The sequence below is a fragment of the Furipterus horrens genome, unplaced genomic scaffold (genome assembly GCF_987537825.1).
Source record: "Furipterus horrens unplaced genomic scaffold, mFurHor1.1.pri manual_scaffold_6, whole genome shotgun sequence".
In the NCBI taxonomy this organism is placed as follows: Eukaryota; Metazoa; Chordata; class Mammalia; order Chiroptera; family Furipteridae; genus Furipterus; species Furipterus horrens.
This window is the reverse complement of record NW_028327176.1, coordinates 187612204-187638417: the sequence shown is the minus strand read 5'-3', so window position 1 is coordinate 187638417 and position 26214 is coordinate 187612204. Positions and strand designations below refer to the sequence as shown.

Sequence of the window (26214 nt, the reverse complement as noted above, 5' to 3'; positions counted from 1 at the left end):
TGGGCCACTGTCCGCCCTCAGGGGTGAGGGACAGCCACGCGGGCAGGTGAGCCTGAAGTCACATCGCCCAGCTCCCCGGGACAGCCTGGCCTTGACCCCAGCAGGATGGGTGTCAGGCAGCCTTGTAGGACCATTGCTTGGAAGTTCATTTTACATTATTTTTTGTAAAAAAAGCAATGTCTATCTATAGTCGCACACACACGCACGCGCGCACACAGAGGACTGGATTCTGAGCTCAGGCTGATATAACTAGATATAGGCTCATTCAGCTTTTCTCTTGATGCACCTGCAGCAGCAGCGCCCGCAGGATGGTGGCCTCTCAGAACTGCACCAGAGCCGGCCCCACACCAGTTAAACCTCCACCATCACCATGGCCTGGCAGCTCCGGCCACACGTGCCACGCGGACACTGGTGTGCTCAGCAAGCTCCAGCAACCCTGGTGGTCCAGACTCTCACACATGCTCATGTGGCACCTGCCTCTCCGCCCCAGGTCCCAAGGCACCTTCTTTCCCTCCTGGTCTACTACTGAAAGTCAACAGTACCTGTCGGCTGGTGACGCTGACGCAGAGGCTGGTTTGTGTGGGCGCCCGTGGGTCCTCGGCACCGGGGGAGCTATAATCACTTCTTAGCCAAGATCACACTCCAAACACAAGTGTGCCAGCTGCCAGTCGGGCCCCCGGCTCACAGCTGGAAAAACCACCCAGAGCACACCTGCCACAGGTGGTGGTGGGGGGAGAGGGTGTGGACACTTTCACATGCCAAGAACAACTAGGGTTCATTGCTCCAGCTCATCGCCACCTTCAGGGAGAACCTATAAGAGGCAGGGACCATTGTTCCGACTGGAATCTGGCTGTTCGGTCACTGTCAACTGTCACTGACAACTAAGGCCTGCATCTTGCACCCTCCATGCCCCAGCATGAAAGCTGGAGGAGACAGACAGACGTGGGTGGGGGAGGGGGACAGCCATGGCCGCCCCGCCCCTCCTCCCAGCATTCCCTGCACAAGAGGCAGAGTAGGCCTCCCCTCGGGAATGTGGAGGTCTGTTACCTTTCCGCCCTTGACCCTTCTCCAGAAACACGTCTTTTCCAAGTGGCTTACAGAATCCATAGAGAAAATGTCATACAGTGGAGGCCTTACGTTGTCACGTAAGAGTGGGGAGAAAGTGACAGGGGAGCAGGTTTTGGTTTAACATCCCTAAAACCTTTCTAGAAATTAGATGGATGCTCTGGTTACACAAAAGAGGGAGGCTGGAGACGGCCTCTATCTTGTGGGTACATGAGAAAGGAGAAACTTTATATTTCTATTTTGATTATGTGTGAAATTTTTCAAAATATAAATTTTAAAGGAATTAGAAATATGAATCTAAATAAACCATGCTTCTAACTTTGCGTTTGAAAATGATCACAATATAAAAAATTTTTAAATTGCTCTCAGATTTTTCAACACGTAGTTTTGAAAAGTAAAGTGAAATTGCAGATTACCACATGGTGATTCCCTTTTGAACACTGATTTAGTTAAATCTTCCAGTAACATATTAAAGCCTGAAGTAACAGAAAACTCAGCTATAAGTCCTCAATAAACAAGTACCCAGGGAGGTCACCTAGAGCTGGGGTAGCAACTCAGCAATGTCATCAAAGGTGCAGGCAAGCTCTTTCGGTTCCATCATTCTTAGCAGGTCAGCCTGTTGTCGCATGATCGCAGAATGGCTGCTGCAGCTCCAGGTGTCACGCCGATCTTTAAGGTAGAAAAAAAAATAGAGGAATCCACACCAGCGATTTCTTTCCCTTTTATAAGGAAAAGGCAAAAGCTTCTCCAGAAGTCCCTAATCTGATACCCATTCTTGTTCTTTTAGTATAGGGCTTCATGCTGCCTTAGAGACAGTTATACATTATTTTTTCCCATACTTCATTTATTTCCTCCCAAAGCAAACACAGTGAAATGGGAAGGACAGGAATGATTTCTGATCTGCTCCCGGGAGCCCCGACAGGACTGACTGTGAGTCCCCAGGCCTCCAAACTTCTCACCGGTGTTTTCTTCCATTGGCTGCACTGCCTCTCTGATGCCCTATTTTATCTGTCTGAGAGAAAAGTTTTTCCTGCTGTTCCTGACAAACCCAGCCAGCGCGAGTGGTTTTCCTCGTGTGCCGACTCAGGCACGGATCACTGGCGTCTCCAGCACGGCTCCGAAACCGAAGGCTGACGTTTCCCCGTTGCCACGGACGGTTTTTGCAGGGAGCGTGGAAGAGCGAGGTGGAGGGAAACCGAGGCTGGCAACCGCGGAAAACACGGTGCAGCCTCTCGCAGATCTCAGGCTGTGTGATTGTCTTAACCTCAACACTGAACGTAAATCCATGTAAGAAGTCATGAAAATAACTAAGAACTCATCAGCCAGCGACCGGTGAGCATGACAAAAAGCGAAAGGGACCTGTTGCCCAGGCCACTTGGCTCCTATCCCCTCGGGTGCGCACTTGTACAGCTTCCTACAGAACCCGTTAGAAGGTGCCCCGTTTGTGCCTCGGGAAGGACATGGCTTCTGTGCTATAAAACATCCCCCCGTTTGTGTTTTTGGGGTGTTATAAACGGAAGGCTGTCACGCATTAAAGACTTGCGATGGCCCCGCACTGTTCTCCGGGTCAAGCTTCCACGCGCGAGCGGCGTCTCCAGGCACTCAGCTGTTTTCAGGCTTGAATTCCTTCTTGTGTTCAGAGCCCAGCAGCCCGCCGGGGTCCGCACGTACTTATTTAGACAATAATATTGACTAGACAGCCAGATTTTTTCTCCCTCTCTACCTCTGGAAGGTTTGCTCGTAATTAGTAAGTTTCTCTGCCTCTTAGTGCCAAGATTCTGCTGGAAGCAGTGAGGCAATGTATTATAGACAACTTTCTCCACCCTCCGTTTCATTCTGCTGTAAGTTTCCCATTCTTTCCAAACCCCTTCATATAAAAATGTAAAACTATACATGGAGGTACACCGGGGGTCAGCTCTAAAGGCAAACACACCCTTTTAGAAGAAGGACTTTCTGCTCCTGTTTCTCCCTCCTTTGGCCTGAGGGTCAGAGGAGCTCTTTGGTCTGGGTCACTTCCTCCCACCGCTCAGAGCACAAGGCGCCGGTGGGCGCCTCTCACAACGACAGCCCCGGTGGAAGCCCTGGCTCTTGTTCAGACAGTGCCCTGGGTCAGCAGTGGGGACCCTTGAAGACCACCTGGAAACTGACTTTCCATCCATTTGTGAGATTACTCATCCCTCCCTCTTCAGGACATCCCTGCAGTTCAGGTGCTATAGAAGAGAGAAAAAGCAATTACAAAAAAAAAAAAAAAAAAAGAACAGGATGCGGTTGATGGAATGTGAGATAAAAATCTGATTTGGTGAGGAAACTGACATCTTTAGTGTGACTCTCTAGTGACTCACTTGTGCCTTTAAGAATCTGATGAAAGATACAAACCCTTTCACCAGAAAAAAGTAAAAAATAGGTACATGAATAATTTGCCTATACTCACGTGTAATTCATGGATACATATCCCCCAAGTACTGCAAGGACCACAGGACAAGAATTCCTATTTTAGAAGTTAGAAGAAACTGATGGCAAAAGTACCTGTAAGGGAGTTGGGAAATTAATCTTCACTGCAACCACATTTCCAAGGGCACAAGGACATGCAGAGCTAACATCATACAAAAGCAGGCGATGAAGAACTGAGGCTGCTCAGAGAAAATGTTTAACTCACCAGGGGGAATTCTCCTGCTCCAGAGAAACACTGTCCATTTATGCCAGTGGTTTTCCCTCCTATTCAGATGTGTGGCAAGGGAAGAGTAAACCCCTCTGAACGGCAATGGATTTAAACCCACCTGGGAAGGATTTAAACACATCAAAGGAAGAATTCAAGTTCACGGAAATGGTTTGCTTTGGCAAAATTTTTGTTTTGTTTTGCTTCCTCCTGTGGGTTGATGGTTCTCCAAATGGTACATTTTCAGATACTCCTGCTTTATGAAGGCGATGTCGTTTTAGACACCTGTCTGGGGTCCGCATGACTGCACACTCCGGCTCAGAAACGGAAGAGGGACTACAGCAGTCAGGACAGGCCGCTGCCGCTTCAGCTGCGTAAACAAACAGCCCAGAGCTGAGTGGCTCAATGTGGCAGGAGTTTCTCTCTTGCTCCTGCCAAGTCTGCCATGGCTCCAGCAGCGATCCTGGCCATCTCTTCCCTCTGCTGCTGGCTCAGTATTATTCTAGGCAGAGCCTCTGTATGTCACCACCTACTCCACTGTCACCACGGAAGTGCACGCATTGCTCCCAACTACCTTTCCTTGGCCAGAGCAGGTCATGTAGTGATGCCTGATTTTATGGAGACAGGGAAGCATGGTCCATGGGTGGACTCCGTGGCAAAGAGGAGCAAATGATGACAAAAGTTGTAATGTCTGCTCAGTGACAACTGAGACATGCTTGAAAATTAAAATGCATTTTGAGGAACGTGTGCTTCGATTTTCTCTGTGACTGGGAAAACTATCCCCACCTTAGAATTAAAGGTAAGTCATAGGCTTTCCACTTCCAGCCATGATAGGAGTAAGAGGCTGGTCTTCCCTCCTTAAATACAGACAGGATACATGAGCAAGGCTGCAGACGTGAGACAGCAGGCAGGGCAGGGCTCTGATCACTGAGAGGAGAGAGACAAGGGCATCCCATGGTGGCCCCAAATCACTGCGCGAACGCAGACTCCAGGCTCAGGACGAGCAGGGAAAACCAAATAGAGGCTCACGGTTTCCGCATCCAGGAGACAGAGATTAGCATTTGAGGAGACCCAGGTGGGCAGACTTTGAAGGCCAAAGTTCAGGAGAGGAAGGAGAGGCAGACAGACAGACAATCAGTTCAGAGAGCTGCAGGAGTCCCCTAGGAAGACTGGCTGGACACGGGTCCATGTGTTCATGTGAGAAAATCACGTGAGGTTAGTGACATCAGAAGTCAACAGGCCAGACGCGTCCCGGAGCGCACGCAGGTCATACAGTCACCAGCCAAGGTGTAAAGATGGCATGACACAGGCCTCTGGCAGCACCCTGACGGGCATCCCCTTAGCGGGGGGCTCCAGCCTGTCCTCCATGACCCATTCTCCTGCCTGTGGCCAGAGGGAGCCCTAAACATGCAAACCCAACTGCAGCGATGCGTACTTACTCCGGGACAAAGGCTGGTGTCCACCTGAAGCCCAGGCCACTGTCACTGCTGCTCCCCCCAAGTGGCCCTTTTCAGTTCTTTGTATCCAGCCTCCCCTCACTAACGCCGAGGGAGTCAGTTTCTGCCTGCTGACCACACTGAGGCCAACAAGGGTGTGTAATAAAGAGAGGGTGTCCCGATGAGCCAGGATCACATCTCTCGGGCTCACCTTTCACCTCCTGCCAGGTGGGATGTGCCTGGAGCAGCCGGGGTAATGTGAGGGCCAAGACCTGCTTTTGAACTGGCAGGGCTGATGAGTGATAAAAGCAGAATGTTTTGGGACACACCTGCCTCACTCTTCAACTCCCTGGGACTGGGTCCCATAGGAGTCACCTGGGAGGCAGTCCCAGGGTGACTGTACCAGAAGGGCTGCCCCAGACCAAAGCCAGGTGTCTGTGGGCCTGAGCCCTGACCCTGTGAGGACTGGGGGCCGGGGAGGCCCGTGGGACGCATCTGTTCTCGTCCTGGCACTCCACGGACGAGGGGATGAAGTCTGAGAGCTTACGTGACTTGTTCATGGTGACAGATGCTGGCATCAGCCTGGCCACCGGAGCCCAGCGCTCCAACACACAATTCAGATCTCTTTACACGACCCAAGGTTTTTCCACTGAAAGGTCTTCAAGCTCCTGGCGACGCCGATGACATGGGGCAGCAGAACAGCAGGACAGACTTGCCTGTGTGGAGGGCGTCGGCCCCCAGGTCCACCGTTGGCACTAACGAACGTCCAGTGAACAGGTAATTTGGGAAATGAAATCGTTCTAAGAGTAAAAAAGTTTTTGAAATTATAATACATGCTCATTTCGTTAAAAAAAAACTTCAGTAAATATAACTGTCCAATAAATGTCCTTTATGATCACAGGTCTTATGCACAAGCAGAGAAACTTGTCTTTTAACAGCCCAGGTCCCGCTTTCTGGGCCTGCGTGTCCCCCGTCTCCCTCTCTTCCAACTCTCCTTTCCCAATACTTACCCGTGATTTCTACATCGTCAAGACTTGTAAAAACGATACGTTATTCCATAAACACAGCTCTTCTGTGATACGGGAGGTGGACACCGGTGGGACAGTGACGTTTATGTGGCCAGCTGACGGAGCCGCAGGGCACGCAGACAGCTGGTGTGGGGTCCGGAGGGAGACAAGGCTCTGCCACACGTGCAGGCGGCCGAGCTGTGAGCGGCTCCCCGGCCGGGCCTGGGATGCAGCGGCTGGAAGGAAGGAGGGGGGCTGTCTGTGGCCCCCGGCAGGCCCTGGAGGGGAATCTCAGCGCAGGCCCTCAGGGCTTGCGGGCCCGGCCCTGCCATCCTCTGCAGGTAACTGCTCTCCTGTTGAGAGAAGCTGCTGGGCCACAGTAGAGACTAAACGGGAGTGGTTATGGGATGGGGCCCGAGTGGGCCCTGACGGCCCCTGAAGTCCCCATAAGGCTGCATGAAGAAGTGGCCCCGATGCCCATGGTCCCCAGTCCCACTACACTCCTCTCTCCTCCCAGTCTGCACCCATGGGGACCACTGTTAGCGGATGGCAACAAGCAGCAATGATTTAAAAAAACCACACAGAAACTCCAAACAATGTTTTGAAAAAGTGTTTTGAGAATTTACTGTACAGGTTTTTAAAACAATTTATTTATATGTTGGCTTCTACATGCTCTTACATTTGTGTAAAACTTTATACATATTCTTTACAATTTGTACATATATTAAATGGCTATATCATAAACACTTTTCTATGAGATTTTATAAAAGAAAAATCAAGTAGGGAAAATGACTTAGAAAACATTGACAAAAACCCGTGATACTGAAGAACAGGAAGTCCTCAGTCATGTTGGCCTGACGCCCTCTCCTACCCAGATTTTGGTTTCCCTTGATTCCTGCGGCCCCAACGTCCCCCTTCCTGAAAGGTGGCCCCTCGCCAGGTCGGGGAGGCTAAGGCAGGGGTGCGGGGCGGAGCCGGGGTCCGCAGGAGCAAGCGGTGTCCTTCAGCGACACACTCACGCCAGTGGTCTGCAGGCTCGGCTGTGCCTCCCGGGTCCTCAGGTGCTGGGGACCCAGGAGGGCGCTGCCTGAAGTTTGGGACACAGTCAGGGAGGACCCGCTCTGCGGTTTCTCGTCACTGTGAAAACTCGGGGATTAGCGCACATGATTCAGGTCAAAGTCCTTCTCGGGCCCTAAGCGTTTCCATCTGGGAGGACGCGAGAGGCCCGGGAAACTGCCTTTTCCGTCCTTTCAGACAACCCCAACTTGCCCGCTAGCAAACCCTGCCCTCGTTCTCACCGCGTCTGCTGGGCACCGGAGGCTAAAAGGCAGGCCCAAAGCTCCGGAGGAGCGCGTCTGTCCCCCACAGCCAGCCCGAGCTCTGCTTCCTGAGCACGGGGGTCAGCGCGGCCGCTCGGTCCGGGAGCCGAGTCGGAGTATGTGAACCCGTGTCCCCCTTTCCCGTGTCCTCTCTCCAGCCCGCAGCCTGCGGTGCTCAGGAAGGAAGTGCGCGGACAGAAGGCACCCCTCCTGGACGAGGACACTCCGGAACGTTCGTGAGGGCGGGGCCCGGGAGCCCAGCACAGCTCTGTGTCAAGCTGCGCCTCTGAAGGGACCTCTGAGGGGACACCCGCCTCGACGGCCCCTCTTTACTTCTGCTCCTGAAAAACGTCAGCACTTGAGTCATATATGTTTATGTCAGTGAAAGGCATGTAGGTTTTCCTAAAGAGACAGGAATCCCAAAGCATTGAAAAGAATTATAAAAATATATACAAACATATTTTTTTTATTCTGGCAGTATTTCATATTTTTAGGAAAGCAATTAATAATTATCTGACCCTGGGGAAGAACTGGAAGATTGTGAGCGACCTAAAAATTACAATTTTATGTAAAATATCAGTGGGGAAACCTCTAATTTTCTATTCAAAATTTTGGTAATTTTAAGTACTTTCCAAAAATAGAGACAATTTCCACTGGTTTAAATAATGGATGTAGAAACGAACAAAAGAAGACTATACAACGGATGCATTTAGGCCAGTAATAAAGTAAATGTAGCTTTTTTGCAACTCTACTTCTTTTTTGGTTTTCTCTCTTTCCTTTCGTCTGGATGGTGGGGGAAAATAATTAAACTGCATTGCCCCAAGTCAGAAAGAAGCACTTCGGAGGTTTCTTCATGTTCCGTTCGGTTCTACATAACCGGGAAGCGGCCGAGGGCCTGCCTCAGCTTTTCTGCAATCTGGTGAAAAAACAAAAATAATTCTAAGATATCACCCCTGTTACGACTTCAGAGCTGAACACTAACGATTTCAAACACCGGGGTCTGTGCACCTAGGCTGTTCCGGCACCAACCAGCGTCCACCTTGCTGCTGGGGGACCTTCTGAACCCGCAGCGGCGCAGGGAGAGCGCGCTCCTTCCCGGCACAGCCCCACCTCTGTCCCAGGCAGCATTTCAAGACCGCCCAGTGAGGCAGGGGGCTCAGTCCACCTAGGAACTCCCAGGCCACAGCTGAGGAGCACGCCCCTCTGCTACCACGGTGGGTGGACAGTGCCACCCTCCTTATAAAGCTCCTGCGGCCCTGCAGGTCCGATGATGTGCCTGCGTCTCTCCCAAGGAGACACACGTTCCATGGGACACAGGTCTTAGCCACCCTTGGACCCCGCGCATGCGCAGGAAGCGCTTAGGATAGCACACTCAAGAACTGTTCGCTCCATGAACAGATATGCATTTTAAAAACTAGATATAACAAAGACAGTGACTAAATACACAGTTTAAGCCCTGGCTGCTGTGGCTCAGTGGATTGAGCGTCGGCCTGCGAACCAAGTGTCGCTGGTTCGATTCCTAGTCAGGGCACATGACTAGGTTGCACGTCAGGTCCCCAGTTGGGGGCACAAGTGAGAGGCAACCACACAGTGATGTTTCTCTCCCTCTTTCTCCTTTCCCCTCTCTCTAAAAATAAATAAACAAAAAAATAAATTATTTCAAAAAAATACACAGTTTACTCTTCTGAATTAGGACGACATCAATAATTAACCCCACTTGGGCTTGAGAACTATTTAACAAACCAACATGATCAGAATTTCAGGCGGGGCCCCTCGCTCACTCTCACAGAACGCATGCACCTGCGCTTCTCACCCGGGGCGCAAAGCAGCCGCCCAAGGGCGCTGGTCAATGAGAGGTGAGCGGCGCCCAGCACCGGGGCCACACGCTGAGGGGACGGACGTGGGGACAGCGCTGCTCCCGGGAGCCCTTTCTGCACACTCACCTCCAAACCCACAGTTCCCAACTCGCAGTTCACAACACGCCTGAGGCGCATCACTGCCTTTCAAGAACTGGCTGGCGCAGATGACATTTTTGGCAGGGTCTAGTCCAGGGATGACACACGCGTGGCATGCGTCTGGGGCTTGCCTGCCATTAGCCCTGGACACGCACGGGGTGACGCCATGGGAACAGCGGAGAAGCCAGCGAGAGCTATAAAGGGACAGAACGGCCTTCACACGGCTGGGTCTCGCTGACATGCTGGAGCTGTGTTTCCGGACACTCCAGTAAAGGACGAAATCACTCTGCAGAGGTACGGGAGTTCACCTTTTCCTCCTCGTTTTCTGCATGAAAATACTGCAGGTCTCGCCCTCTCTAATTTCCATCCTGCCTCCCCCGCGGCCCCTGGGAGGCCTCACCCCCACACAGAGACAGACCGCCTGCCGCGCCCGAGGTGCCAGGCTCCCTCGGCTGCTGAGCCTGCGGCCGGGAGGCAGGGTGACCTCATCCCCTCCAGCTGCGCTTGTGCGCTCAGAGGCCGGCGGGGAGGGCAGCAGCCACACCACTAGCCTCCGGCACCCCTCCTTCGAAAGAAAACCTTTTTTGAAAAACCCAGTGGTGTTTAAAAAGAAAAGGCAGAGGTTATTAAGAGATTAAAATAAACTCCACTCAAAGTTCAGCCTGTTTGGGTGTAATCTCAGGATTAAAACATACAAACTAACTACGTGGTCAGAGTGAGCGAGCAGGGTCCTCCCGGCGGCGCACAGACGCGGGGCGGGAGGCGACTCACCGTCTCATAGAACTGCACCTGCTGCTCCAGGTAGAGGCGGATCACGCTGTTGTAGTCGTAGATCCGGTTACTGTGGAAGTGGTTCATCTCAGCTGCAACCAAAGCCAACACAGGGGTCCGTCAGTGGCCCCGACCTCAGAGCGACCCCCGGCTTCTTGCTCGGTGACCGCTCGTCGCCAGCCAGGCCTACTCTGGGTGGCCTCCGGGAGGTGCCGGCTCTGGGCAAATCGCTTTGTAAAGAGGCTAGAGAACAACCTGAACGGCCAACGCCAAACGCCACTTCCAGGAGACGGATGGTCTTCGCTGATTTGCATATTAAATGCTATGACACCCCGTAAAGAGAATCGCCCAGGCGCGGACTAGTCGGAACACAGGCACCGAGCAGGACGGCGCCGGCGACGGCAGCCCCTCGGGGAGCCCCTGGAAGGCTGCGCAGAAGAGCGGCTGGTCACGGGCTTCGCCGCTCCAGCACCGGGCTGTCGGGAACTCCCCCCTTACTGGGCGAGGGGACCTTGCTTCACTTTGCTGGCGGTACCCCCTCGGCAAACGCGTCCCTTACTGCAACGTGTCTCTCCGGCACCCGGCCGCAACTGCAGAGGCCCCCTCACCAGGGCTGCTCCCGCCGCTCCCCCCAGCTCTGCCCTGGGCTCCGGGCCTGGAGGGCTGGCTGCTGGCAGCAACTCCGGCGAAGAGCGAGCTGTTCTGAGCTCCACGTTACGTTATCTCAGGTTGTACCGAGCTCTCCATTTACCTACCCGGGTACCCTCTACCACAAGTTCAATGCCAAAGTCCCTTTTTCAAACCCTTCAAAACCCAAGTCTGCAGTCAGGTCTCATGGCCTCTGCCCCAGCTGTCAGTTCTGGAAGTCTTGCACACAGGGCTCTCCCACTAGTTCTCCAGCCTGCGGGTGATCCTGGGAGAGGCCTGCAAACGGGCTCCGCTCTCCCCCCCGCCCCGCAGGTGGTCCTGGGAGAGGCCTGCAAATGGGCTCCGCTCTCCCCCCCGCCCTGCAGGTGGTCCTGGGAGAGGCCTGCAAATGGGCTCTGCTCTCCCCCCAGCACCACGCATCTTCAGGTCCTCAGACCTCAGACGGTGCAGCAGGGCCCCGGGCCGACTGTCTGACCAGCGGCTGCCCCTCCGATGCAGCCCACGCAACTAGCGAGCCCTTCTCCCTTGGGTGTCGTTTCTTCCCTCCTCAGAACCTTGCAATGACCCCTTAATACCCACACCCGGTCTAGACTCCCCTGCCAGGCTTTCAAGGCTCTTCACCATCACCACACTGGCTCCCCAATAACCTGCAAGTGTGTTTCACTCCCAAAGACTGATGACATAACCGCGCACGTTACCTTCTGTGCTTCTGTTCACACTAGGGCATCCGTCCCCTTTGCCTTTGCCCGTGAGTGTTGTCTGTCCACCCACACAGAAGAGATCCATTCACTGCTCCTGCGTGCTAGGAAGCACTCAGCCTTCCTCTAACAGCCAGGCTGTGCCTACTGCCACCGCCAAACACCCTCGCCTGCCATGGTCCCAGGCGTGGAGGTTCAGGCGGCTGACCGCTGAACTTGGGCACCTGGCAGAGCATCATGGGAGGTGCTGATACTAAGGCTTAAAAGGCACCTTCAATGCCACGAAGGAACCCTGGGAACAACAGGCTTACGAAGACGTTTTAAGTCAGCTCTGTAACTGTTCACATCTGGATTTCTCCCCAGCAAGGAAAAGCGCAGCTCCGCTGGGGAGACCGTCCCCATCCGTCACGCGTACAGACACCTTCTTACCTTGCAGCGCGTACGACATTGTGCCCACACGTTTCACCATGTTCTGTTTGTCCTGGGGGGTGATTTTACTCGTTGCAACCAATTTGTCACTTTCCTTCACTTTTTCGATGGCCCCCTGTGAAATATGGAAGGGAAGTGGCATCGGTGTACAAAGCTAAAAGGATGGGTCATCAGCCTAAAACGTCACAACGCAACATCTTCTATCACTGACTTGCTGTCGAACAGGAAAATGTCCCCTCAAGATAAAAACATAGGAAAGCATCTAAATATAACTTCCTTCAAGTCGCCTGAAAAATGTGACTGAGCTCAGGTTCACAGTTTTACGTCACGACGAGGCAGGACGCTCTCCATCCGGAACGTGTATAAGCCACGGCCCGGGTAAGAGCTGTTCACGCAGGTGCTGGGCGTACAGTCCCCCGATGCGGGACGGCCCCACGCGCACACGTGGTGTGAGCGCCCCGTCTCTCCCGTCCTAACAGGGAGGGCTTTACGGGCAGCTCATGAGGCTCGAGCTTTGCTGTGATGTCAGTGAGACGCGCCGCATCGGTTCTAACCGAACACTTGGATGAAGGGGCTGTGAGTGCTGCCCGGTCTCCTGCTGCTGACCTCACAGCACTCACTGGTCAGAGCCGCCTAGAAAGGAAACCTCTCCACTTGGGCGTGAATCAGGCCCCATGCCTAGAACTCTAACTCCGCTGGCATCAATTCCCACAACAGGCGAATCGTTCTCAGGTTTTTGTAAACTGAGATTTTAATTTTATGAATTTTACTTCTTCGGTGTTATTGGAATACAGTGACGTATAACACTGTATTAACTTAAGGTTTGCAACATAGTGACTTGATAGATGCACCTATTGTGGAAACATCAGCACAGCAAGTCTGGTTAACGCTCACAGAGTTGCAACGTTTGTTTCTTACGATGAGAATGTTTAAGATCTACTATCCCAGCAATTCCGCTTCAGGTATGTATTTGAAGGAAACAAAATTACCACCTCAAAGAGATATAGCACTCCCAGGTCATTGCAGCATGATTTAAAATAGCAAAGATATGAACAGATGGATAAAGAAAATGTTGAGTTTTATATTAAGTTATCTGAGGCACCACAAAGTCTGTAATTTACCCACGCGACCTCTTCATGCTTTGATTATAAAGTCAAATGCTAAAATGGGCGCAGAGCGGTCCTTTGTAGAGAACTTCCCAAGAAATCCAAGTACATCACAATATCCAAAAGTACTACTATTGATAAAACACCCAAAATTCTGAGATAATACACGGATTTTGAAACAGAGAGAAAAAGTTAACCAGAACTGAAATGTGAGGATACCCTATGCCAGTTTTTTAAATTTAGTTTAAAAACAATACCTTTTTCAGGGGAATTGCATCATTTCCTTTTTATTAACGTAGACAAACACACAAAGTCAACACTGAGCACTAGGAAGCCCGTGGTTGGGCTCAGAGAAAGAACATCTTGTTTCACCGAGAGGCAAGGATCTTTGAGGACTTGCCCCAGCAGCTTAGAGGCATCTCACTGAGAAGGGAACCGTTACTCCTGCCATTGTCTTGAATTTCAAACATGATGATTGTTTTGTTTGATACCTGACCTAACTTTTACATGGATAAAGAAAAACTTTTCATATTTTTAGTTTCAGCAAAATAATCTTTTTACATAATAAAAGCAACTAACAGCTACTCTCCTACCCAAACGGGTGATGGGACCCTGCTATTTAAACGCCCCAGGACGCGCAGGGGCTGCAGAAAGCACCCCGACTCAGGAGCGCCCTCACGGTCCCGGCTCGCCGCGTGGCCTCCGTACCCTCCCACAGCCAAGTTACCTTGTGAGCGCCAATAATATCAGGGAAGCAGCCAAGGAACCCTTTATATTCATGGTTACATTCCATCAGGAAGTGGAGATCTCTCTTTGGCTATAACAAGACAACAGGTTGGTTGTTACCGGCAGAGGAATTCAGACAATGAAGGGAAAGAAAACTTTTACCTGAGGACTGCATGAGCCAATCCTCCAGGTACGACATAAAGTTACTGGGTGTTAAGTATTCAGGTTAACTTTCCTACAAGAAAATAACTCCCAAGGCTACAATATCTTCAGCCATAGGTTGTAAAGTAAATGATAAAACATCAGATAATGTTATAGTTGGTTGGTATATACCCTGGCTGGTTTGGCTCCGTGGATTGAGCGTCGGCCTGCGAGCTAAGTGTCGCTGGTTCGATCTTCCAGTCAGGGCACATCAGAGAAGGAAAACTCTGACTCCAAAAAACCTCCGCTGCCTTGCGGCATACCTCTTCAGGGGAAAGGCTAAGGGAGTAAACCCCGACAGAAAATCCGGAGCCGGAGTCCCTAAGGCGGTTCGACGTTGTAGTCAACACCGGCAACTCCTGCGGCGCACCTGAAGCCAAGCTGTATTGACTCCGTCTTTCCCTTGGACCCTTCAGCTGCGAAGAGAGGGGGGGTCTGCTGCATGGGCAACAGCAGACCCTCCATATCACCCTGCCCAGGCTCTGTAGCTTCAGCTTCACTGGAGAGGACACTCCAGCGTCATCGCAAGATGTCGATTCAACACGGGAGGAGACAGAGACCGTGTCACTCCCGAGTCGGACTACACAGCCATTCTCGGCGGTGCAGATAGACTCTTAAGAAGCTACACCATCGTCTCTCGAGACGGACGGCTGCCGATGATGGTTGGTAAAATTAGCTATTTTGAGGTGGTCCAAAATATACACCATGAGGGAAAATAACAGCAAAACCCCTTGTTAGGACTGATGTTTACATACAAGAAAAGAAGATGTTAAAGTTTAAATGTCTAAATTTTAGCAGAGAATGTAAAAATATTATTTTAAAAAATCTAGTAATCATTGTAAGTGGCAACTTTAACATTTTCCATTTTTTTTAATTATAATTTTTAACAGCTTTGTCATGCACAGTTCTAAAAGTTTAGCTTTTTTACAAGTATCAGAGAGTAGTTAACCCCATGCATGTGTGTCCACAGGCACATGTGCTCACACGTTTTAAAAAGTTTCCCGGAAAAAAAAAAAATCATTCTTTAGCTTAGGGATTTGAAACAACTTAGACGGTTATTCCCCTTAAAGTTGCTTGTTCCTGTTATCTGTGAAAAGAAGTGAGATCGGGTTACTAAGCCCCCAATCAGCGCCTGGTTCTGCCACAAAGCCGTGTTCTGGGCTGGGCCTGGAGCAGGCGCCTCTTGATCGACTGCTGAATCCCGAGCTCCTCACGAGGAGACCGAGGCTATGTGAGAGTCAAAGCGGACCGGGCACGGCTCCTTCCTGTACGTTCTGACCCCTGAGGGCTAATGACAAACCTGAGCCCTGGACACCGGAAGGTAGTGTTTAGATTTCTTGATGACAACTTTATCCATCACTTCAGCTTAATCTAAGAGACACTATTACCAAATACAATTCACAAAGATACATAAGAATAGAAGAGGATATCCACTCGGAAAGTCTGCCTTAAAACCGATTTTAAATTAAATGTAGATTAGATGGTGTAAAATCTTAACTGGAATCGAGTGCTCGCGTTAATACCTGTTCTGCCACGAGACTGGCAATTTCTTCATAGGTCTTTCCCGCCTCTGTTATTGCGTCATTGAGGTCCGTTTCACCTGAAAGGCATGACAGTTTCCAGTCTTTGTAAGTTACATTCTTTCCATTCACTTTCTTTACAAACTTCATTATAGAAAATTTCAAACTTTTCAAAACTAGACGGATAATACAAGGAATCCCCACCTACCCACCAGCAGCTTCCCAGTGACCAGTTCATGAGCCACGGTTTTCCACCTGCACCATCCACTCCCACTTCCCCTGTCACTGGCCACCTAACATTTCATCCATGAATTTTACCCAGAATATAAGGACTCTTTAAAAATAAGAACAATACCATGTTACAATTAAGACAATTGTCCCTGATATAAACTATCAGTCTGTGTGCAGCTTTCTGGCGTCTCAAGGCAAGTTGGTGGCTTGAGTCAGGATGCAGAAATGTCCACATGGCATAAAGCTCACGTGTTCCTTAAATCTACAGGTTCCTCCTGTTGCTTTTTTCATGCGACATTTCTTTCTCGGGTGTGCTGAGGAAACCGGTCCCCTGCATTGGTGCCCGCTGTCTCTGCTGTGACAGCCCAGTCCCCTGTTCCCTGTGTTTTCTGTACATCAGTTAGATCTAGAGGCTTGGTCAGATTCAGAGGACATGATCTCTAGTTAGAAGCCACATACGACGATCACTGTCTAGATCTTTGCTTTAGGATGGGTTTGCAAAAATGGTGCGATTCCATTCCTACCACGCTTTACTAGCTGAAATATTTCTCTAAAGAGAAGCTTTCCTTTATCAACTTTTGGGTTACGCTTAGGGACAGGAATAGGAAAAGCAAGTTAAATGCTTGATTCTTCCTCTTCGCAGTTTTCTGAATAATGAGTTGATCCCTTACCATGCTCCAACGGTAAATGGGACGAACATTTCTTGAATTACCACTGCATTAAACATGGATTTAATCATATTTGATACGCATCACTCCAATGAAAGAAGAGCAGTTATCATCTGCACTAACGCTCGAATTTTCCCTTCACTGGCCAGTTAGTGAAAGGCTCTTCAAACTGGCATCAGAGCTCTTTTACTAAACAGGAACCTGGTTCGTTTGGTGGAACATGGTGTCTAGAGACCACCATTTGGGTGATGCTGGGCGCTTCTTCCTATTGGATTGGATCATTGGTTCTGGGTCTTTTTGGAGAACAGAGCAAAGCAAATTCGTGTTTTTAAAAGAGGAAAACATATGTGAGCTCATATGGGTATTTCCAATTCAAAATTAGGACTACAGGGTTTTTATGAATGTACTTTAAAACTTCTGATTTTTAACCTATTTAGAAGTCTTCGTGTTAACAACAGTAATACAATTACATATTGCTTTCCCTTACATCATGTAAAATAATTCTAGAAGTTCAGGAATCACAATACCAATACTATATTGCTAACCATATAATTATTGAAAATAATGAAAAAAATTTTGCAGTCTTTTACACCATGAGGGATGTACAGTCAAAATAGAGTGTTTTAAGATGATTTGAAGTAATTCCTCTTTATATGGTTATGACTTCATCTTTATGTATCAAGTCATTTTTTTGTATTTTGCTTTTATTTCTTAGGAATTTTTAAAAACATTTTGACTTAAATTTGTTTAATAGTTATGTTCACATGGTTCCAAAGTCAAATTTATCACAGAAAGATATGATCAGAGGTCTAGCTCCTATATCCGTCCCTTCATTCCCTATAGCCATTTACATTTTTTATCAATTGCATTTCCATGGCAACCCACAGAGCCTGAAATGCTCCCGGGCCTGCGCAGGGGCCATCCTGTCTCTGCAGCCCTCCAATGCCAGCACCGGCATCGTTAACGGGACACGGAGAGTCACATTTACTATCACCCGAGACGGCCTTAGCAATTGGAAACACCTCTGTTATCACAAGATCACAGTGAGCGCCACCCCGGGACACCGGCACATCTGAGGGGAGAGACATGGCATGTCTGTACGCATCGCTGGGGACCTTCACTGTCCTCGCCAGGGAAGAGACCAGCCGATGGGGACTTGAATTCTTCTGCGGGGGACCCAAGTCTCACATTTTGGTGGGATTAAGTTCTTACTCCCGAAAATACTCACACATGGGCACCCAAAGGCCTCCGTTCCCTGGGTATCAGGATGAACGCCTTGGTAAAGGTACCAATTCTGCTATTTCTGTGACAGGACATACTCAAATTTAACAGGTGCCACTCACCTGACAAATACTTTTACTTCCTACCAGCTCCACGGGCCAAATTCAAAATAAAAGGGAAACGGCTTAGTATTATCAATATAAACAAACATACGATAAACCTGAAATACCTGAGGTAAGATACACAACATGGGAGAAGCTGAAAACTATTATGAGTTATGGAGAGATTTAAGGCAACAGGAATTTGTTAGTGAATTTTCTTCCCTCCATGTGACCGCGACGAGACCCGGCCTTTGTAATGGAAGACCTGACTCGCCCTCAGTTTGGCAGAGAAGAGAGCAGGGCAGAGCGCTCCACCCCACAGCCGTTCGTTTTATTCAAACACAAGGCTGTGCAAAAATAAGGCAAAGAAGCTAGCAAGAAATACAAGTAACAGCCCTCTGCTCCTCTCAGAGGAAAAAAGGTGAGGCTGCCAACGTCTGGAGATGAGCGGAGCGGCCCGGCGGATCTAAGTCACGGCCACGGCTGCCTCCCTGCAGAGCTCCCGTCTGTCTGTAGGCGCCTGGAGACGGCAGTCGGTCTGGTCAGGCACCACGGCCTCCGAGAATGAATAAATAAAGACGCACCTTGATAGCCACTGGAACTGAACACTGCTGCTAAGCTCTGCAAGGCCTTGCCTATCTTCTGGTACTCCTTGGGCAGTGCTAAACGAGAAAAAGAAAGAAACCGTCAGCTAGTCCTCTGAGCAAACTGACATGGCATTCAACTATTTTTTAAAACGAATTACTTTTTTTAATAATAGAAATTTGAAGTGATTCAACACAGTCTATATCCGTTAATAAAGTAATTGGGTTTTTTAAATTAATGATTTTTTTTACACTGAATTCTTTCAATTTGTAATTAATCATCTGTTCAATTAATGGTGGATGCTTCTGTTAATAACTGTTATCACTGCCCACATTCTCGTCCACCGAATGAAATCGAAGTGGGCCAGCAGCTCATTGAAAGACGACTTTTAGGGTACAGAAGCTTTCACACAGACCGTTCTGCTCGAACATCACATCACAACCACCCCTCTAGCAGAGCACAGCCCCCCTCGGCTTCATGGGTCAGGAAAAGAAGGGTCAGACGAGTAAAATGCCGTGCCCAGGGTCACATGGATAATACAGGGTGGATTTGGCCTGATTCCAGTTACATTGCTTCCCCTGCTCTGTTACGTATATATGAATAATTACTTGCAGGACAAAACAAAACAAAACTGAAAGGACCGATGTGGGGGGGGGGGGGAGCAGTGGGACTTCAAAAGACCAGGAGGAGGGACTTCAGTCTTCTCGTCTGTGTACTAATAAGATGGACTAACTGCTCTCTAAGGGTCCTTCTGGTGCTAAAATTCTAGAATCTTAGGATCACTTTGGAGAACTTCCTAAAGCAGAGTCTCTATGTTTCAGGCGATTTTCTTTGTATCTGTATATAGTCCCTTAACATCTTTGACTTTCAAAACAAAAAGAAACCTTATTAGCATTTGAAGATTAGTGTAGTATTAATGAAGAAAAATGACTCAAATGTTTCTTTAAAAAAATATCTAGACTTCGGGTCAAGATGGAAGTGTTGGTAGACACACTTCACCTCCTCATACAACCATAAACAGAATTACAACCAGCTCTCAAAAACAAATAACAACCAGAACCATCAGAAAATCAAGCTACATGGAAGTCTGACAACCAGGGATTTAAAGGAGCCACATTCATCCAGATGGGTAGGAGGGGTAGAATTGCAGAAATGGGGCAGAGAGGCGGTGTGGCTTGGACAAGCAGCAGCAAAATGGTCAGTCCCACATTCACGTGTGGTGGATAAAAATCAGGAGGGATACCCTGGCAGCGACGGACCCCAGCCCCAGGCCAGACCACACAGCCCAGGGTTCCAGCACCAGGAAGATAAACCCCCATTACCTCTGGCTGTAAACCAGTGAGGACTGGGGCAGTGCAAGAAACTGCCAGATTGGTCACGGAACATATGCCTGGAAGGGCGCCAACTGCCTTTGAGAAGTGTGTGAAGTGACTGGATATGGGGCAAGTCCCAGGCAAATCGCCAGAAGCCAGGCAGCAGTACTGTCCCCTCTCTGAGTCTTCTACCACAAACAGAGCCACAAAGTGCTGAAGAGGGTGGCCCTGCCCTCGCAATTCCCTAAGGCTCCTCCCCACACAAATATACAGTTGCCTTTGCTACATAGGTCACGCTACTAAGACAGGGAGTCAAGGCAGCTCTACCCAATACACAGAAACACACACAGGGAGACTGCCAAATTCAGGAGGCAAAGAAATATGGCCCAAATGAAAGAACAGAACAAAACCCCAGAAAAAGAGCTATATGAAACAGAGAGCCAAACTATCAGATGCAGAGCTCAAAACACTGGTAAAAAATAAAGAAAGAAATGAAGGTTACACTAAGTGAAATAAAGAAAAGTATACAGGGAACCAACGGTGAAGGGAAGGAAGCCAGGATTTAAATCAATGATTTGAAACAAAAAAAAGAAATAAGCATTCAACCAGATCAGAAAGAAGAAATAAGAATTCAAAAAAAAAAAAATGAGGAGAGGCTTAGGAACCTCTGGGACAACTTTAAAAGTAGCAACTTCCAAACCATAGGGGTGCCAGGAGAGAAGAAGAGGAGCAAGAAATTGAAAACTTATTTGAAAAAATAAAGAAGGAAAACTTCCCTAATTTGGTGAAGGAAATAGACATAGAAGTCCAGGAAGCAGAGAGTCCCCAACAAGTTGGACCCAAAGAGGACCACACCAAGACACATCATAATTAAAAGTGAAAGGTTAAAGATAAAGAGAGAATCTTAAAAGCAGCAAGAGAAAAGCAGAGTTATCTACAAAGGAGTTCCCATAAGACTATCAGTTGATTTCTCAAAAGACATTTTGCAGGCAAGAAGGAACTGGCAAGAAGTATTCAAAGTGATGAAAAGCAAGGACCTACAACCAAGATTACTCTATCGAGCAAAGCTATCATTTAGAATGGAAGGGCAGATAAAGTGCTTCCCAGACAAGGTGAAGCTAAAGGAGTTCATTATCACTAAGCCGTTATTATATAAAATGTTAAAGGGACTTATTTAAGAAAAGGAAGATCAACACTATGAACATTAAAATGACAACAAACTCACGACTATCAACCACTGTATCTAAAAAACAAAAACAAAAACAAACTAAGCAAACAACCAGAACAGGAACAGATTCATAGGTATGGGGATCATTTGGAGGGCTATCAGCTGTGAGGGGGAAGGGGCAGAAATGGGGAAAAGGTGCAGGGATTAAGAAGCAAAACAGACAGGGGGACGTTAAGAATAGTGTAGGAAAGAGAGAAGCCGAAGAACTTACATGCATGTCCTATGGACATGAACTAAGGGGGGGGGGGGAACTGATGGAGGGAAGGGGGGTAACTGGGTGGAGGGGAGCAAAGGGAAAAACATTGGGATAACTGTAACAGCATAATCAATAAAATATACTTTAAAAAAATCCTAAACAAAGTCCTTCAACACCCCCCTCCCCCACAAAGAGTGGCCTTAATGCCAATATCCCCATTTCATGAATTGGGCCTTATGGGTTCTACAGAACATGGAATTGACCAGATGTTAGGCATAAGGAATTTAATTCTTTAAAGGAAATCAAAGTCCCAGATTTCTGTGATATCTTGAAATTAAAGACTTGTGCTGGGATATCTTAAAGACTCGTACTCATTAAAAACAGTTTTCAAAGAACATGGAAGTTTAAATGATTTGTTATCATGGCCTCATCAGAGTTTACAGCTAAAATTCACTCATTCTTTAAAAAATAAAGTGACTTCAATGTGGTATTTTACAGAAGTGTCACCAAAGGCTCGGCGCAGTGCTGGCTCCAGGGCACGGCATCGCAGCCTCCGCAGGGAAGGAGCGGCTGTGTCACCCCTCGGGCAGCCTCGGGGGGTCTACACGCGGTTTCTCGGCTGTAAGCCATGTGGCCAGCAGAGGCCCATTCCGTGTGAGGCCTGCGCGGCCTTGTTTCTGCGAAGGGCCAGACACTGAGCATTTTCGGCATTGTGGGGCCACGGGTGTCTGTTGCAACTACTCAGCTCTGCCACCGTAACGCACAAGTAGACACAGACAACATGTAAATACGTGGGGATGGCCGAGCTCCTACAGCACTTTACTTACAAAAATGGGCGACCGCGGCCAGATCTGGCCTGAAGGCCAGAGCGCGTCAATTCCTGACGTGCGCCTTTGGTCTCTCGTCTGGGCCAACAGATCTTAGAGCTGCTGTTAACTCTGCTGTGCTGGGTTTTTTTTTGTTGTTGTTGTTGTTATTTATTTATTTGTTTATTTATTTGTACAGAGAAGGGAAAGGAGAAAGAGGGAGAGAAACATCACTGTGTGGTTGCCTCTCACTCGCGCCCCCAACTGGGGACCTGACGTGCAACCCAGGCATGTGCCCTGACTGGGAATCGAACCAGCGACACTTGGCTCGCAGGCCGACGCTCAATCCACTGAGCCACAGCAGCCAGGGCCCTGCTGTGCTGTTTTAATAGTTCATCCGTTATTTAGAGGGAAAAAAAATACCACCTTAAAAAAAAATCTTCACATAGACAATTTAACCCTTTCCTATGCTGAGTACCAAAATATTAATATAATTTAAAAATGGTATGTATTACTTTAGTAATTCAAAGTAAAGCCATTTTTATTTTTTTTTAAAACTGGGGAAAACCAGTATTCTGGCAAGGTCCAGTGACAGACGAGCAGCACCTCGTTCACCGGAAGTGAACTTGGGTGAGCCGTCGCTGGGGCCCAGAAATCTGGGACTTCTCTTTGGGGCTCAGAAGGCCGTGCTGGCAACAAGGGCAGAACAGATGTAAAGGGGAGACATCTCCTGCCTCTCTAAGAAGCCAGAGACAACTGTGTGACGGCCACTGCCGTGGGGGTCCGACCTCCGGGGCGCTCTGAGCCTTCGGGAGGAAGAGGGCAGGTGCCGGGGCAGAACCCCACAGCCGGACTCCGGTTTCTAGCCTGGGCTGTCTGACACCAGGGCTGCGTGGTCCTGGGGAGCAGAGGAAACACAGCTCAGGAGAATGACAGTCCACGCACAAAGGGGAGTGAGGGGACAAGAAGCCCTCGAGGACACGGAAGCAGCAGGCAGGAAGCTGTGGCTGATGTGCCACGCACCCCTCAGTGGCGCCCCCAGTCTGACTCGTCTTGTGTTTTCTACCGAATACATTGGTTTCTCCTAAAAATTAGAGCCTTAGTCAAATCAACATCTTACCAATGGAGGAAGAGTAAAAAGTAAAGTCATGGGATTAAAAATAATCATTCTGTAAACATTAAGACAAGATTAATTTTCCATAGATTACAACACCCCAAAGAACAGAAATATTTAAGCAAACGTAGCGTTGCTTTTATGCGAGTCCTTGCACTGGCTTTGTTTGAGCCAACGCTCTGCTGTCTCACTCGGGTTGAGAAGTGAGGTTCATGGAGGGGCTGTGGGAATGACAGGACTTTAGCCACCCCCCCCCGCCCCCATGGGGAGCAGACCCGGCGGGCGGGGACACTCACGGCCTGTGCACCGCTTCCAGTGCTCCTGGCCCACGGTCAGCAGCTCCTTCACGCCGTCGTCCATGGCCTTGGTGAACCTCCCAACGGCCTCGCACTTCTGCTCTCTGCGGGTGACAACACAGCAAGGTGCGTCCTGGGCTCAGCGGCCGCGCCCAGTGTCGGGGCAGGAGGGGGAACACCGGCGTGGCCGGGAGACTGCGCTGGACGGAGCCACGGGTGGGTGTTCTCTGGCCTTATAACGACTGCCCTTTGGGTGTGTTAGTATTAAAAACAGGCTCGATTCAGGTTTTTAAGGAAATACTTAGCAATGTGTCGTTTACATTTTACTCTGCTTCCTTTCCGCCTCAATTCCTTGTGAATGATAAATAAAACTATTCTGACACAAATAGAACCCTCATTTCTTGAATATCTTATTGAGTAAAATTCAATCATGGGAGATACCATCAAACCTATAAAACAGTGACAGGGGTTGCTAAGGGTAGGTACTCATTCTTTCTAACAGCGAATCACAGAAAACGGTCTGGACGTACAACCATCAGAGACTGACTTTCAACCGGGGTCACGAGAATGTTTACAACACGCAACACCCGACTGGTCAGGGGCACTGACCTCCCCTGCCTGCGACTGTCAGATAAAAAAGGACCTCGGCCAGCACAACAGGAGCCGTCCGGAGTGAATGAATCAAAATTATGCCTATTTTTGTCAGATCACCAAAAAAAAATGTGTATTTTGTGGCGTGCTGCAGAATTTCAGTAGTTTATGTGTGTCACGGGATGAGAAAGGCTGAAAATCGCTGATCTAAGGTGATGTTGAACATATCAGTTTCTAAGAATATAAAAAGAATTTACCAACCTGAAAAAATTATCACTATAATGCCCTTAAGTTAAAAAAGAAGATTAGAAGGAAAAAGCATAGTGGGAGGCCATTTTGTATAAACAATTCTTCCTTTAGATACGTATGTGCAGAGGAGGGTTTGGTAGACTATGATGTAGGCCGACGTATTGACACTGATTTTCTCTCTGGGGAGTTGGAAGGCTCCTTTTTTTTTCTCTTTATATATTTGGTAACACACAAGCAATGATTTTACAAGAAAAAGTTTCTAAAAATAAAAATAACCCCCAAGACTTTTTAATAGTCCTTATATAGAAAAGAAACTATTCCAGGTTTTCAACCAAGCCAACATTAAAGAAAAAAAGCCGTGATGAAAAACCACAGATCAAGGACTCAGAAAAGCAGGCGGGAGAGGGCCCCTTCAAGGCAATGCTCACAGGGGTCTGCCCTGTGGCCTGGGCTGCGGACGTGAGCTGGCATGGGCCACTTTGCTTCCTCCTACTTTACGGGGAGTAATGACTGGCCACTATGTCAACTCTGAAATCACTGATGTCAAGGTAAAAAGGAAGCCGACTTTCATGCTGGTTCTGGCTGGAAAGGCGTGCATTCACGCCAGACTGCAGGCCCCAAAGCATTGTCTATGCTCAGTCCAACAGTCTGGGTTCCACTTCTAGCTGTGCTGGCCACACCGATGAGCAAAGGTGGCGGACAGCGTGGAGGAGGAGGCAAGTTTGGCAATATCTCTTACATTTCTGTTAAGTCCAGGTCAGGGGCCTCTGGTTCCATGGTGGAAAATATCATCACTCCCACCAGCTCATCCTTCTCGGCCTTCCTCTTCCCAGTTTTCCATTCCTGCAGACGGAGAGTCAGGAGTGAAAGTGTCTGAGAACAGAGTGACACTGGCCTCTCAAAACTCCCCTGTGGCCTCAGCTCACTCACCGCCTCTCCCGGTCTCAGGGGGCGGCTCCAAGGCCGGACCGGGCCCCGCGGCACCACGGGCCGAGGCCAGTGTGTCTCAGAAGTAACCTCGCCCATGAGCAGGCCCCTCCCGCGTGCCCTCTAGCAGCCAGGCCCTTTCGGAGCGGGCGATCCAGCCCTGCTCCTTCCCCAGAGTTCCCAATCTAAACCCTACGGTCTGTGACAAAGTGCCTCACATTTTTAGGTGCTTAGTTCTAAAAAAAAGTTAAAGCTTTTCTAAAATACAAGACTGGAACCAATATTATGAGCTCGTTTTAAAGTCATATTATTGCAAGATACATAGAACACAGACTCACATACATAGGAAAGTGCCCAATGCCCAAATAGCCAGCACGAGGAACTGTCACAAAGTGAGCTCCTGGGTCACTGCCACCAAGACCATGACCAGGAAAGCACTCGTGTTCCAGGGGCCCCTCACGTACCTCCCCCATCACTCCCCCTCCCTCCCCCACAAGTAACATTACCCTCTGTCTGCTTTTCATTCCCTCACTTCTTTAGGGTTTTACCACGTAGGCATGAGTCCCTGAACCACGGTTTTGCTAGTTTTGAAAGTAGCAAAGAACCCTACACTATGTACTGTGTGTGTATCTGGCTTCTTTTGCTCAGCCTGGGCCTAGGAGCTGCATCGCCTCTGCTGGTGCAGCTGTACAACCTCCCAGTGTATGAACAGCGCCCCCGCCCCCCTTTTACTTATCCCTTCTAAGACGGGCAGTCACTCCCGGCCCTGCCAAGATATGAATGAAGCTGCTTGCTGTGTACGCACTTCTGTTAGCTCTAGACCTAGGAGTGGAAAACTGTTCAACTTCAGTAAATAACATGAAGCTGTTTTCCAAGAGGTCTTACTGATTCTCACCCCCCCCCCCCCAGCAAGTGGGGGGTCCTGGCAGCCATCCCCTCACGGAGAAGACGCGTGATAGGTCAGTTTCTGATGAGTGTGCAGTGGTGTACACTGTGGTTTCAGTCTGTGTGTCCTTGATTATTAATGAGATTAAGTACATTTTTTTTTTTTTTTGTCCATTTGTTGAGGATTCAGATTCTTTTGGGAAGTACATTACCAAATCTACAAATTTTCTACTGGGTTGATTATCTTATCCTTTTGTGTCGGTTTT

At 48.9% G+C, this 26214-nt stretch overlaps 1 protein-coding gene across 4 annotated transcripts in view; it reads right to left on the bottom strand.

Annotated features, from left to right (window-relative positions):
- Nucleotides 1-7934: 7934 nt before the first annotated feature.
- SNX9 (sorting nexin 9) overlaps nucleotides 7935-26214 on the bottom strand; it is a 77237-nt gene continuing 58957 nt past the window's right edge. For all 4 annotated transcript variants that reach the window (XM_090280029.1, XM_090280028.1, XM_090280026.1 and 1 more), the window contains 8 exons: nucleotides 24876-24979; nucleotides 23297-23400; nucleotides 18343-18420; nucleotides 15541-15617; nucleotides 13818-13907; nucleotides 11985-12099; nucleotides 10210-10301; nucleotides 7935-8399 (listed from right to left, as the gene is read on the bottom strand). In XM_090280029.1, coding sequence (XP_090136155.1) covers nucleotides 8352-8399; nucleotides 10210-10301; nucleotides 11985-12099; nucleotides 13818-13907; nucleotides 15541-15617; nucleotides 18343-18420; nucleotides 23297-23400; nucleotides 24876-24979 — 708 coding nt within the window. In that variant the 3' untranslated portion in view covers nucleotides 7935-8351. The remainder of the gene's footprint in view (nucleotides 8400-10209; nucleotides 10302-11984; nucleotides 12100-13817; nucleotides 13908-15540; nucleotides 15618-18342; nucleotides 18421-23296; nucleotides 23401-24875; nucleotides 24980-26214) is intronic.